The sequence below is a fragment of the Globicephala melas genome, chromosome 8, assembly GCF_963455315.2.
Source record: "Globicephala melas chromosome 8, mGloMel1.2, whole genome shotgun sequence".
Taxonomy (NCBI): domain Eukaryota; kingdom Metazoa; phylum Chordata; class Mammalia; order Artiodactyla; family Delphinidae; genus Globicephala; species Globicephala melas.
The window spans coordinates 35,953,758-35,967,065 of NC_083321.1; the positions used below are offsets into that span (position 1 = coordinate 35,953,758).

Here is a 13,308-nt window from a genome sequence, read left to right on the forward strand (position 1 = left end):
GATGAACAATGAGTAATTTCTTTAGTCTAAGTATATCCCACACAGTATTTGGGACATACTTATACTAAAATAGTATTTGTTTGTTTGAAATTCAAATGTAACTGTGCATCCAGTATTTTTATCTGGCAACTCTAAATACAGAGTAATAAATGCACTATTAAAGGTGAGTGTTAGGTACTACAAGAAAATATCCAACAGACACACCTCACAGTACATGTCAGAGAAGGATCACAAAGGAGGTGAGGCGCAAGCCAAATCTTTCCCAAGCAATGGAAGTCAGCCAGGTGAAAAGAATCCAGAAGGATCAGTGTGCACAAAGGCACTGGGGTTTGAGAGAGTGGGGCATAATTAGGGAAGTGCATGTAGTGCAACAGGGGTAGAATAAGTAATAAGCAGAATTTCAATAACTGTCTGGGGGAAGAGCCGAAGTCAGAACCCAGAACAATGTTACCGTCCAAGGGCTGAGCAGAGAAAAGAGAGTTCACAAACTGAGCAAGAAGGAACAGTCTGAGGAGGAAAAAGAAAACCATGAAGCCCAGATGGGAGAGGTCCACAGTGACAAATGCTGTAGGCAGGCCACATAGAATTAGAGAAGATCACTGACTCTGCAAACAGGGATGGCATCAATGACACTAACAAACCCATCTCAGTGGAATGTGGTGGCAGCAGGTTGAGAAAGGTCATGAAGGTGGCAGGAATAGGAGAAAGCAAGGTTAGACGTTGCTTTTCAAAAAAGTCTGGTTGTGAAAGAAGTACCATGCTTCGATCTGGACAAACAGGGAACTTGTGTGGGCCCTGAACTTCAGAAAGGGCCCCAGCCTGGCTCCCCTCCAGCTCCACCCATGTCCATGTGGCCAAAGGGACGTGCTCACCTAGAGCCCATATGCTCCCTTTTAGGTTCTGGAATTCTTTACCCAAGTGGAACCAAGCCTGTTTTCAAAGACTACATAAGCGTCTCCTAGGTCTATCTTCCCATGAGTGGACAATGTCACTAGTGTGCCCATCCCTACACCTGAGGCATGCCCGTCCCTAAACCTCTGGCTGTTTGGAGGGTGCAGGGGATATGGATGGACCTTGGATAAGTGGACCAGGTGTCCACACTCTTGGATGCATGGCCCTTCATGATGTAGAATGGAGTCAGAGTGGGAAATGGAGTAGGGTGGGCCACACACTTCCATCTATAGTTTTGTCTCAGGCCTCACAAAAGTTAGAGGAAGTCTGTAAAAAGATGCAGTTAGAAATGGACATAAGGTCAAGAGATGGTCCTTTTGATATGAGCACAGTTTGAAAGAACCTGTGATGAAGAGAGTATTGAAGCTATAGACAGAGAGGACAATGAAAAACAAGGTCCCTGTATCAGTCAGGAGTTCAGCAGCAAATATTTCCAATGAAGGAACCACTTACAGAAGCGCAGGTGAGGTTAAGGGAATAAACAAGGAATGTTAATGCACCCGAAGACTAGCAAAAGTGGAAAGCTATTATATCGCAGGGCCCAGTGAGCTTGGGAGCTGCAGCTACAGCTATTCACAGAAATGCAACAAAGCAAGAAGGGAGCGTGAGGGGGCTTCCCTGGTGGCGCAGTCGTTGAGAGTCCGCCTGCCAATGCAGGGGATGTGGGTTCAAGCCCTGGTCTGGGAGGATCCCACATGCTGCGGAGCAGCTAAGCCGACGAAGAGTAGCCCTGGCGCACCGCAGCTAGAGAAAGCCCACGCACAGCAATGAAGATCCAATGCAGCCAAAAATAAATGGATAAAATAAATAAATGTTAAAAAAAGGAGGGAGTGAGAGGAAGAAATACCCCAACGTTTCTCTCCTCCTATCCTTGAGTTGGTGCCATTGCCTCCCACTAACTGAAGCAAAGCAGAAGATACCAACCAGCAGGGTATGCTGGTGTCGATGCGTTTCCCTAGGTGAATTTTGCTAGTCTCTTAGGACAAGAGAAGGGGGAGAAGGAGTAGGAGGTGGATTTGGAAGGGCAAACAGAGATTAAATAACTAACACTGTCCCCAAGGAGGCAGGGGAGGACCTGACTCGGTGGAGATGTGAATAGAATGGAGAGTGAGCCGGCAGGAAGGAAATGTAAGGCCTTTCTGTCTGATGACTATCTCTTTCTCTCTGCAGTTAGAGGGAAAAGCTGACGGTGGAGGAGGGTGAGCAGGCTAGGGAATGCTTTGATTTTCCTCCTGTAGACAGCAGCTGGCAGTTAGCCTTAAGGCCATTGTGCAGTACAGGTAACACCCTAAGATAAGGCTATTTCCCCCCACCCCTTCCCCATGTAAGAGGAATGTCACATTCTCTCATGCCTCCCTCTTGTTTCCCTATGCTGACTAAGCAGAACTGCAGAGCAGGCAAAAGTCTTGGGGGACTTTTCCTTCTCTCTTTCCTGCAATAACCTCTAAACCTATCTCAGCCTCAGGCAAAACAAACCTTCAGCAACTTAGAGCCCCATACACATCAGAATACTTCTCTCTCAAGTACTGACTCATGGTTCCAAACAGCTTCTCTCTCTGATAGGTCCCTCCTCTGACCAAATCAAGACTCACTTCCTGTTAGAAGAAAAATAATTTTTAAAATGAATTTTTACTACATTATAAAGAACTAGCAGTCTTACCTCTAATCCTCCCATGAGTATCTGGATTAGAAAAATACCTCTTTGTCCCAAAAGGGCAATCTCTACATTTCAAAGATGAGCTGAAGAATTTGGAACATTTAGCCTCGGAGGCTCCCTCCCCCCACCAGCCCCCACCTTCTGTAACCAACTGGCCCTAGATCTAAAATGACTCCTCTTCCTCCTATGTTTGAAAACATGCCATCTGGTTTTTTTAACATGAAAAAGGAGAAGGTGAAGCAAGATTCTGGTTTGGGAAACAGAATCTCAGTCCATAGGCAGAAGTCTTTTTCCCCTGTGGGTTCTTAAATGTTGGACAAGATTAAGGTTTAATATCGAGACAGCAAGCTCCCCAGAGATAGCTTGAAAGACTGGTGTAAATCTGGCAGCACCGGCTTCGCACAGCCACTGCACATCAACAAGACCAGTCTTCTCAGAGTCCTCTATTCTTGAAGTGTGGGTGGTGGTCGTAGGTGGTGGCGTCCATTTCTCCGGGATCTGCCACCCAACTCGCTGGGTTGCTGACTCCCTGTAGGGCCGCCTCCACCCCAACGCAAACCCAGCCTCTGAGAGGCACCTGCTCCCCATCCCGGAGTCCTTGGGGACTGCAAAGGTGGAACAGATACTTCCCTCTTCTCCCTCCCACCATCGACGAAAGCCGGCTCTTTCAGGTCCAGAGAAGATCCTATATGGTTTCCCACTCAGCGCCTCTCAAAGATTCTGGGACAGGAAACCAATAGTTTCAGCTTGAGACGAGAGGAAGGGGAAAAAAGCTGGGGCGGGGCCAGGTGAGGAAGGGGTTCATGGGGGGAGAGGGGGGCGGGGAGCGCAAGGAGTAATTAAAGAGGCTGAAAAGCAACTCCCAGGACCAGGGGAGCGAGGCAGGGAGCAACACCTCCTGTTTTACACCTGGCATCAGGCCACACCTCTTTGCAGGACCAGGACTGAAGAGAAGTCCGACGCAGGGAAGGATGCGGGGCGGGATGCTGGGTGGGATGCGAGGGCCTGGCACCTAAGGGCTCCTAGTGGACCTTGAGACCCGAGGAGCAGAAGCCCAGTCGATCTGCACTGAAGCCTCCAGCTTACGCCACGCTTCTTCCCTCCACTCAGGGCTCGCCCCTAGTACCCGGAAATGCAGTCTTTCAGGTCCTCCAGGTGGAGGCCAGATGCTGGGAGCTGCTGGGTTGGGACCCGCAGTGGGGTGACAAAGAGCAGAGAACTTTTAAACCTTAGAAGGTCAGACCTGAAAGGGCCCTTAGAGAGCTTTCTAGGGCCCCAGTCCCTTGTTTCCCACACAGGGACCCTGAGGCCTGGGAAACAAGGACTTTCCCCAAAGACACACAGTAAAGTGAAATGGATCCAAATGTGAGTTAAAAGGATATTTAACACTGCAGTCTGCAGAGAGCCAGTTAATCAAGGAAACGCAAAGGCAATTTACTTTCGGGAGGTGGGGGGACATCAGCTTTGAAAAGGAGCATTATAAAATTAATTTCCGAGACAAGGAGGTGGGAGTGATGGAGAGAAAAAGCACTCAAGGCTCGGCTCACCAGAATTTAATTTTGATTATCTTGAATGGGCTCAGATCGCCTTTGCCAACATCTCACGGTGCTAATATCACTGGGCAGCAGGGCCCAAGCAGCCAGTTAAAGTAAACTCCCACCAAGCCGGGCCTGCGCACAGCACTGCTCTAAAGACACCCTCTTTCTTCGGGTTAAAAAAAGAAAAAAAAAAAAAAAAAAGAAAAAAAACCACAAAAAACCCACCAAAAAACACAACACACAGTTAACCACCTGTCAGGGCTGAGGACACAATGAGGCGCTTGGCAAAAGCGCTTTCCATGCATGCGTAATATATTTGTTCAGCCATTCACTTAATGAAGCTGCTAAATGTGACGCGAGACAATAGTCAAGTTAATCTATTTAGTAAAATGTTTTCGGGACTTTCAGGCTACGTTAAGGAGGGGAGCTTTCGGCGACATTTTCATTTAAATGCGCTCATCTCCCCTCTTAGGCTGCACAAGGGGGTTCAGGCAATCTATGTGAATATAATTTCTTATAAATGTGTCTTTAATGGGTTTAATTCACCCTTGCCAGCTGTTTTGGGGGTTATTTTGTAAGAGCAAAACAAACGTTTCAGGCTTGGAAAGCTAGTTAAAATTAGTTTCGGTCAGCAAGGCCAAGCTATATTTCCTGCAAACCATCTGCTTGATTGGCACAATAGAAGGATTTTCAAGGAAAAAGGGGGGGAGCGAGTGTGAAAGGAATGAGCGGTGTGGGGAGATGCTAGAAAGGGCTGGGGCGGCCGGTAGCTCCCTGTGGCCTATTCTGAAGGTGAACCCCTTAGAGGTGTCTTAATAGAGCGGCTCGCCTAAAGAGCTGGGGCTGTAGGAAAGCTCTTACAGCCCAAGCCTCGCCGCCCTCCTCCTTTGCCTCGCGCATCAGCTCCCTCTTTTTCCCTGGGACAGCAGAAGCCAGGAGGCGGGTGCTAATTCCGACGCCACCGCCACCCCGCAGCCTGCCAGACTTGCAAAGCATTCTCTGTTGGTAGCTCCGGTCGGGAGCGCCACGGCCTGGGGGTTTGAACCCTTGCAAAGTGCGACCCTGGGGTCCCAGTCTTCCCGAATTTATGTTCGTTATCGTTTCGGAGGGCGAGGAATATATCAAGCCACTCTCTACTTTTCGGGCACTTCGTCTCCCCACGGGCGGCCTGCACTTACCCGGGGCAGGCGCTCACGCCTCGATCCACACTGGAGAGGGTGAGCCACGGCCAGACGCCGGCGCAAAGGGCAGGGACGCGCCAGCTATCCAAGGCCCCGGGGGCGTGGCGGGGGGAAGAAACCCCAGACGGATTCCGGAGCCCTTCCTGCCTTCCCAGGGAGGCTCCGGCAGCCTCGGCTGCCTCTACTGAGGCCTTCCCCCAGCGAGCAGCGGCGCCCGCAGCACAGGCGAGGATCTTCACCCCAACCAGCGCCTCCGATACTCTTTTCCCCTCCCGTCTTTTTTTCCCCTGAAAGAGAAACAGACAGAAAGCCCCGCTCTGGGAGAGAGGACGCTAGTGACTTCTCTGAAATAAACTTGAAGATAAGGACATTACAATGAATGGCAGGACGCACAAAACCCCAAGGGCTCAGGTCAAACGGCATTAGTCACAGGTCTTAGCCGCAGCCGCCGGCTGCGCAGCCCCTTAGGCTATGGCGGAGTTTGAAAAGACGCGTTCAAGGAAATCACTTAAAAGTAAGATCCTTTCGTCAGATTTCTTGCTTCCTTAGGATTTATTTTGCCTTTTCACAGGCCGCCAGCCCTCGCCCCCGCCTTCACTCTTCCCCTTGGAAAAAGGAAAAAAGGCTATGGAGACGGACCGCTGGAGGCCAAGAACACGTGGATCGCAGCAAGGGGTTGACCCACCTTCCAAAAAATGTCAGGCCCCCCTTTTAAAAGAAGAGACATTAGCAGCAGTTAGTCTAGAGTGAGGCAGAATGGCCGGTGTGTGTGTCTGTGTGTGTGTGTGTGTGTGTGTGTGTGTAAGGGTGGGAACCAAGGAGCGTGTCAATTGTCAAGATAGTAACTGTAAAAACTACACCCAGGGGGTTTCCCTGGTGGCACAGTGGTTGAGAGTCTGCCTGCCGATGCAAGGGACACGGGTTTGTGCCCCGGTCCGGGAAGATCCCACATGCTGCAGAGCGGCTGGGCCCGTGAGCCATGGCCGCTGAGCCTGCCCGTCCGAAGCCTGTGCTCCGCAACGGGAGAGATCACAGCAGTGAGAGGCCCGTGTACCGCAAAAAACAAAAACAAAACAAAACAAAAAACCACACCCAGGGAGATACCTCAGCTGGAGAGGAGGTCTAGGGGAGGAGGGGCAGGGGGGTCAGGAAGGCCTTAGACTGGCTGTGAGTCCTTACCGCCCCTCAATACAAAGCCCTGCAAATGTAGGCTCTGTCTTCCAGTAGACTGCAGTCAAATGCTATAGTGCTGAGCTACACTTCCTTGATGAGAAACCCAACACCTCTAGTCCGGGTTTTCCTCCTTCCGGGAACTGGCAACGGCTCCTGACAGGGGAGTAGGGGAGCAAGGAGGGAGGGAATGAAGAGGGGAAAAGGAAGAGAAGGACGGAGAGAATGCAAAAACCAGAGCTGGTCCTCCTGCTTCCAGAAAGCAGTTGGTGGGGAGGGGTGAAAGCGAATGAAAACGCTGTGGCAAAATTAGAGCTCAGGTGTTCAAATACTTTCGACTTTTTCTCCCCTATTTTATGGCAAAGCTTCAAAAAGAGGAACATTTGAAGTTCTCCGAAGATCTGTCTCTTCCGTTTCCAGGGGACTCCAGTGAACCTGAGCAACGCATTTCCCATATTTAAATAGCCACTTATTTAACAGTTGTTCTTTCCTTAGTGGTTTTCCAGGGCCTGCTGCCCAGAATGCCTCCATAAACAGTCTTGGGCTCAGAAACTCCGTACTTGCGTCATGTCGGAGCATTAATTCGGCTCCAGAGCCCGACCTAAATAACTTTTTAATCTGAATCAAGGGAGAGCTTTAGCGGGCTCCATTTCTGGTTTAATGTGATATAAATCACAGATGCACTTTTATTGAATGGTTAAAGCAGCGACATGGAGATCATCAACACAAAACGCCCTGAACAAAACCATCGAGAGAAATAAAGCTGGTTAATAAGATTTTTGAGAAAGCTTTGTGTTAAAAAGCAAAAAAGGAAAACCAGCTGAAGGTGACAGTTAGTTCATGGTTAATAGGATCAGGGCGGCCTGGCGGGCTGCACACTTCTCTTTGGGGAGGTTCAGCCACACTAAAGAAATGAATGGGACATTTTACACATCTGTTATCTAGCCGAGCCGAGAAACGGAATTGAGGCTCAGCGCCACCCCAGCCCCAACCCAGCAGAAAGCACAGTACTGTCTACAGGAAGATTCTCATTTGAGGCACCAAATTAAGTAAGAATCGTCTTTCCTCATGTGGACCAACATTTTTGGGAACCGCGTCCTTCGTGCTGTTTTCATGTGTTTGTACATTGCAGTTGATGAAGAAGCAGCAAAACTTTGGCCGGGTTAAGCGCCCACAATGGGTAGGACTCTCTCAGGACAAATCCCAACCTTCGCTGCTGTGGTTTTAAAAGTCCAGGCTGTGAGTTTCTACTGAAACTGCCGAGGGCTTATAGAGGTTAGGAAAGAGCCAGCAGAGCCCCCACAGTGTCCAGGTGTCCTTGTCTGAGGCAGCCTCCAGCAGAGGTAAGCCCTTGGGAATGGAATCCGGCTACCTTGCCCCTTTTCGATGCTGCTCTCTGATCCTCCCCCGGGTGAACTGCCGTTCCTTCCTCAGTGACACTTATAAAGATACGTCGCTGAAAATCGTTTTCTAAGTTGCTGGGAGTTTGCAGGAGGGTCATATTACTATTCAGGTACCCACTAACTCTCTCAATCTCAATTAGTTTCCCAACATGAAATAACTCAGATCAAGACCTCCACCCTCCAACCCTAGGGACGCACATCCAATAGCCCCAAAGCATCAATTTCAAGTCTCCCTGGGTTGTTAGAACGGCACTCCCCTACCCCACATTTATTTAACCCACCCATCACATCTGCTTTATGCCTCAGCTGGAGTAATGTATAGGGCAGAGACCGAAGAGGGAGTATATTTTCACGTTCACTGACTTGAAATTTTCCATTGCCCTCCCCACAAGGGGGGAGGATTATTTTACTGATTGCCTGGAGATGAATTTCTATGAATATTTATTGATTTATTTTCCAGGCTCAGCAGGGGAGCTGCAAATAAATTTAGTGCATTCTTTAAATAATTCCTTTTCTATGAGGCAAGATGTCATCTGAAACTTCTAAATAGGCATTTAATTAGCCCGGGTGTTGCTTCCGAACAAAAACTCCCGGCGAGAGCTTTGGGGGAGCACTGTATTGCAAAGAGGCGGTCGATACGCAGAATTGATGCGCGCCAGCCTTTGTTGCCAGCCCATTGTGCGGGCCATGCTTATGAAGACTAATCCAATCATAAATTGCACCCCTGCGCCAATCAGCGCGCCCAGAGCCTCCAGCGAATGAAGCTCGAGTGGAGAACTTTGTTGAACTTCATTGTCAGAGCTGTCACTTTTCAAAACGCTTTAACGGGCGGGCCACTATAAAACCATCACCTCAACGGGAGGACCGCGGAGGACTCGCAGACACCCAAGTGGGATCGTTACTAGAAGACGTTTGCTAAGCCCAAGAGAGAGGGCGGGAGGGGCGGGAAGCCCAGCATTTATCCTCTGGCCACTGGAAGAAGGGTATTTCCGCCCGCCCCTCGCCTAACATGATGTTCCCCGGCCTCCTCGCGCCCCCAGCCGGGTACCCCAGCCTCTTGCGCCCCACGCCCACCTTAACATTGCCCCAGTCCCTGCAGTCGGCATTTTCCGGCCACTCGAGCTTCCTGGTGGAGGATCTGATCCGCATCAGCCGACCCCCAGCCTACCTGCCCCGCAGCGTGCCCACCGCCAGCATGTCGCCCCCTAGGCAGGGGGCCCCTGCGGCTCTCACAGACACAGGGGCCTCGGACCTGGGCTCCCCGGGTCCAGGCAGCCGGCGGGGCGGCTCACCACAGACGGCCGTCTCCCCTGCCAGCGAGCCCACGTTTCTGAAGTTTGGAGTGAACGCCATCCTTTCTTCGGCGCCCAGAACTGGTAAGTGAAAGCAAAACGCTAAGGGGCCGGTCTAGATGCAGAGTCCTTATGGCCTCAGTTTCCCATACGCAGCGGGTACCCACGCTCACAGCAGTGCACACACGTACGCAAGATCCCCGAGGCCCCACTGTCAAGCAATGTGAGACTTAGGTTCAGACGATTCCCGGGAAGCCTCCAGGTTCGCCCCACCCTCAGAATGAATTTGAACACCTACAGTCCGAGCGCGCACAGTTCCCTGGCGCAGTGAAATTGCGCGCACGCCCCTGGACGTCTGCGTTTCTGTCCTTGAGCTTCTGGACAGAAGCCAGTTTTTTTTTTTAACCCAAGACAATATATTTACTAGCTTAGCAAGTATTATCGGTCTGCAATTCTTTTCTCCCCCTCCCCACCAGTTCTTCTATCTCGTTAGTGCCTAGGATGACATGGGGGGGGGGGCTCTGAGGACTATTGGGGGAGGGGGTTCCACAGATAGAGACAGTGTTAGGGAAAGGTTTACTTTACTGTGTCAGTACACTGAGTAAGATGCCTTTGAAACCAGCCGAAAGGTTAATCATGTCGTGTATTCACTGTGCTGTACAATAATCATGTACTTAATCAAATTCCCTTTCTGTCTCCCTCCTTCTGTTCCTCCTTTCCTCACTCTCTCCCAGAAACATCCCCCGCCTTGCTCCAGAGTGTCCCTCCCAAGACCTTCGCCTTTCCCTACTTTGAAGGCTCCTTCCAGCCTTTCATCAGATCTTCTTATTTCCCAGGTAGGTCTCATCCCCCTTCCTTTCAGGAGGCTGGGCGTCGCCCCAGCCCCACTCCGTCGCTCCCTGCCCCGAAGCCATATTTCTCCGTCCACCTCACGGGGTTACGCTCCGGTTCAGAGGTTGCAAGGCGTACAACATTCACGAATCCGTCGCGCCAATTTGATGCCCTATTTAGCACAAGCAGTGACTGCTTGACACTTTGCACCAATTCCCTGCTCTACAAATTAGCAGGAATTGTCATGGTCCAAATTTGAGGCGGTTCCCTTCCCGGCGAGGAGCTGTTGGCATCCCTTCACGCCGCCGTTTTCCCACAGAGTCAGTGCACTTGGCCACGATTCCCCACAAAGGTTTCAGCACCATGACCAATTGGTCAGCTCCTCCGGGCAGCCACACACAGACCAGCCCTCGCCCCTCCAAGCCGCGGAGAGACACCTACCAGCCGGGGCTAATTTCTCTTTAAGACTCATTCAGGGCTTCAGGCTTTTCACAAGACCACATGGGGTGCCCTCTTGTGTGGGATGCCTGGGGTCGCCCAGGGGGAGGGGGACTAGATCCTCCCACAACCCCAACCTTCTATTTCCTACCTGATTTCCCAAACTCTTTCTCATACCGTCCCCCCGCCGCCGTACCGTTTTAAAGATCCTAGAGCTCGTAAATTAAGTCGGAGGGAAGCCCATAATTGGGTCCCGGTTTAAAGGAGAAACACCTTAAACAGGTCCAGGACGTTTTCATCCTGGAATCCCAGTGGTGACTCAAACTATGGCTCAAAAACTCTGCAGCTGGTCAAGATTAAGGAGACAGGAACTCTTATAAAGGGAAGAGAGACTGGGCATGGTCGGTGGGGGATGGGTAGAACCTCGACAGCACTTCCAAATATCAGCGAAAGAAACAAGCAATTGATTTTTGAAAGGGGGAGAGAGAATTCACCCCCCCCCCACCACCACCACCATTCATGCTACTGCTGATAATGGAATTTGCTCCCTTTCTCCCCCATCTCAATGCTGTAACAAAAACAACCCGAGCTTTATAAATAGCTTTTCATGTCCATTTAATGAAAATGATTCGGGGAAGAGAAGCCTCTGCCATCAGTATTCTCCCAATGGTCTTGGCCTGCAGTTGTGTTTAGTTTGAAAGTGTAAATCTCTTTTGTCCCAGTAATATATGGCTTTCGCTGCTTGTCCTCAGTCTTTTTCTGTTAGTTCATTACTACACAATTACCATTCACGCTTCATTAGAGTCTCTGTTTCTTTTGGATTTTTTTTCTCCCTTAAAGCGAAACTCTCCCCCCTTTTATCATGCCAATACCCATTGGGAAGCGGTCAATGTGCTAATTAGCTGCCACTTTTCATGTATTCTGGCCGAATTCTTTACGTTTTGTGGGGGAGGGGAGGAAAGATTAATATAAAAAAAGATGAATACTGATTGGATTTTTCAAAACATAAAAAATCCAAAGCGGATTTTCTCCTCTCTATCAAATCAGTAAATCACCTCATTTTCATCTAAAGAATGCAAAAGCCACAAACGTGTTAAAAGCTTAGGGGGGAACCCAGTGGCTGGCTACTTTATTTTTACAATTTACTTTTTTCTTCAGCTATATTAGCTGATGCACGCAAGTTAGTTTCCCTGAGATCGTTGAATGGAAAAACGAAATAGGCTATTGTGGGGGGTCTTTTCTGTGTTTCCGTGGTTTTACCTAATCCGGGTTTGCACGGTTGAAAGGGAAAGTTATTTGGGCAGAAAGCGCCTTTCACTCTCGCAGGTTTGTGGGTTCGTAGCCTATTCTCCAGGCGGAGAAAAAGGAGAGCTTTAAAGAGATGAAGGGATCAGAGAGAAAAACCTAAGGAGGCCGCAATGGTGGGGCGGACGCCACCGGCCCGGGCGGGCCACCGCCCACTCACTCACCTCGCACCCCTGGCCTCCGCAGCGTCCTCCAGCGTCGTGCCCATCCCGGGGACCTTCTCCTGGCCACTGGCCGCTCGCGGCAAGCCTCGTAGGGGCATGCTGCGTCGAGCCGTGTTCTCCGACGTGCAGCGCAAGGCGCTGGAGAAGATGTTCCAGAAGCAGAAGTACATCAGCAAGCCCGACCGCAAGAAGCTGGCGTCCAAGCTGGGCTTGAAAGACTCACAGGTGAGGGCAGTCTCCCCAGAGCCCCTTCCCCCACGCATCGTACGAACGGGAAGGTTCTCTGAAACCGCCTAGGTCCCATTGTACAGACGCGGTAAGGTCTAGAGAGGGAGTAAGTGCACGAGCCAGCTTCGCGGAGGCTTCTCGCGATAGCCCGCTACTCTCCCCACCCCGTCTCTCCCGAGCCCAGCGTCTCCCCACCCCCGCCCACCTGGGCCAGGTGCCGGAAGAAAGGGCGAGAGGTGCGTGCAGCCGAGCTGGTGGGGGTAGGGTAAGGGCCACTTCCGGTCCGAACTCACTTTACCGGGTGGGGAGCCGGCAAAGAGAGGGAGAACAGGGCCTCCTTCCCACCCACTTGGGGCGGTGGCGGGGGTTCTGCGCTAACCGCTGCTTCTCCTCTGCTCTCACCCCTCTCGCCCCAGGTGAAAATCTGGTTCCAGAACCGACGCATGAAGTGGCGGAACTCCAAGGAGCGCGAGCTTCTGTCTAGCGGGGGCTGCCGCGAGCAGACCCTTCCCACCAAACTCAATCCGCACCCGGACCTCAGCGACGTGGGCCAGAAGGGTCCCGGGGACGACGACGACGAGGAGGACGAGGGCCCGGGCAGCCTCCGCCACCGCCTGGTCTATCATCACCCGTCCCCCGACCCTCGGCACCTGCGGGACCCGCGCCTGGAAGGGCCGCTGCCCCACTCGCCCGCGCACTCTGGCAGCCCCGACAAACCTTCGGACTTCTCCGACTCCGAGGAGGATGAGGAGGCTGAGGAGGAGGAGATCACCGTGTCTTAGAAGCCCTCCCGCGCCCGGGGTAGCGATTATAAGTGCTTTGAAATTGAAGAGGTGGGATTCGGTGCGTGTTCACTTGCCCCCGCTGCGCAGACGCTGCCGCTCCCCGCTGTAGAACTGTCGCGTCGTCGAGGGCACCCTGGCCCCTTCCATTGCCCCCCAACGACATTCCCTTGCCCTACACCACCTACCAACAGCCCTCTCCGCATAAGTTAAATTTAGGTCTTGGTCCCAGCCTTAACTTTGCCGTGAGGGCCCCTGTTTAGCTTCCTTATTGCAAGATATTTTCAACACAGTGGGGTGTTCACTCTCCCGGCCCGGGTTTAGCTGTGAGCCAGGCCCTTCTGGTCTACAGCAGCAACAACCCTATA

At 51.4% G+C, this 13,308-nt stretch overlaps 1 protein-coding gene across 1 annotated transcript; it reads left to right on the top strand.

Moving 5' to 3' along the window:
• Positions 1-8,909: 8,909 nt before the first annotated feature.
• Positions 8,910-12,940, top strand: DBX1 (developing brain homeobox 1). Its single transcript, XM_030864884.2, has 4 exons — positions 8,910-9,276; positions 9,927-10,028; positions 11,953-12,155; positions 12,575-12,940. The coding sequence occupies exons 1-4, from the start codon at positions 8,910-8,912 to the stop codon at positions 12,938-12,940; spliced, it is 1,038 nt and encodes a 345-aa protein (XP_030720744.1).
• The last annotated feature ends 368 nt before the right edge of the window (positions 12,941-13,308 follow it).

Excerpts from the sequence above, each read along its gene's own strand:
- DBX1 (XM_030864884.2), top strand. The coding sequence starts at position 8,910 with ATGATGTTCCCCGGCCTCCTCGCGCCCCCAGCCGGGTACCCCAGCCTC. Across the intron at positions 9,277-9,926 it reads TTCTTCGGCGCCCAGAACTG|AAACATCCCCCGCCTTGCTC; the intron begins GTAAGTGAAAGC and ends ACTCTCTCCCAG. Across the intron at positions 10,029-11,952 it reads CAGATCTTCTTATTTCCCAG|CGTCCTCCAGCGTCGTGCCC; the intron begins GTAGGTCTCATC and ends TGGCCTCCGCAG.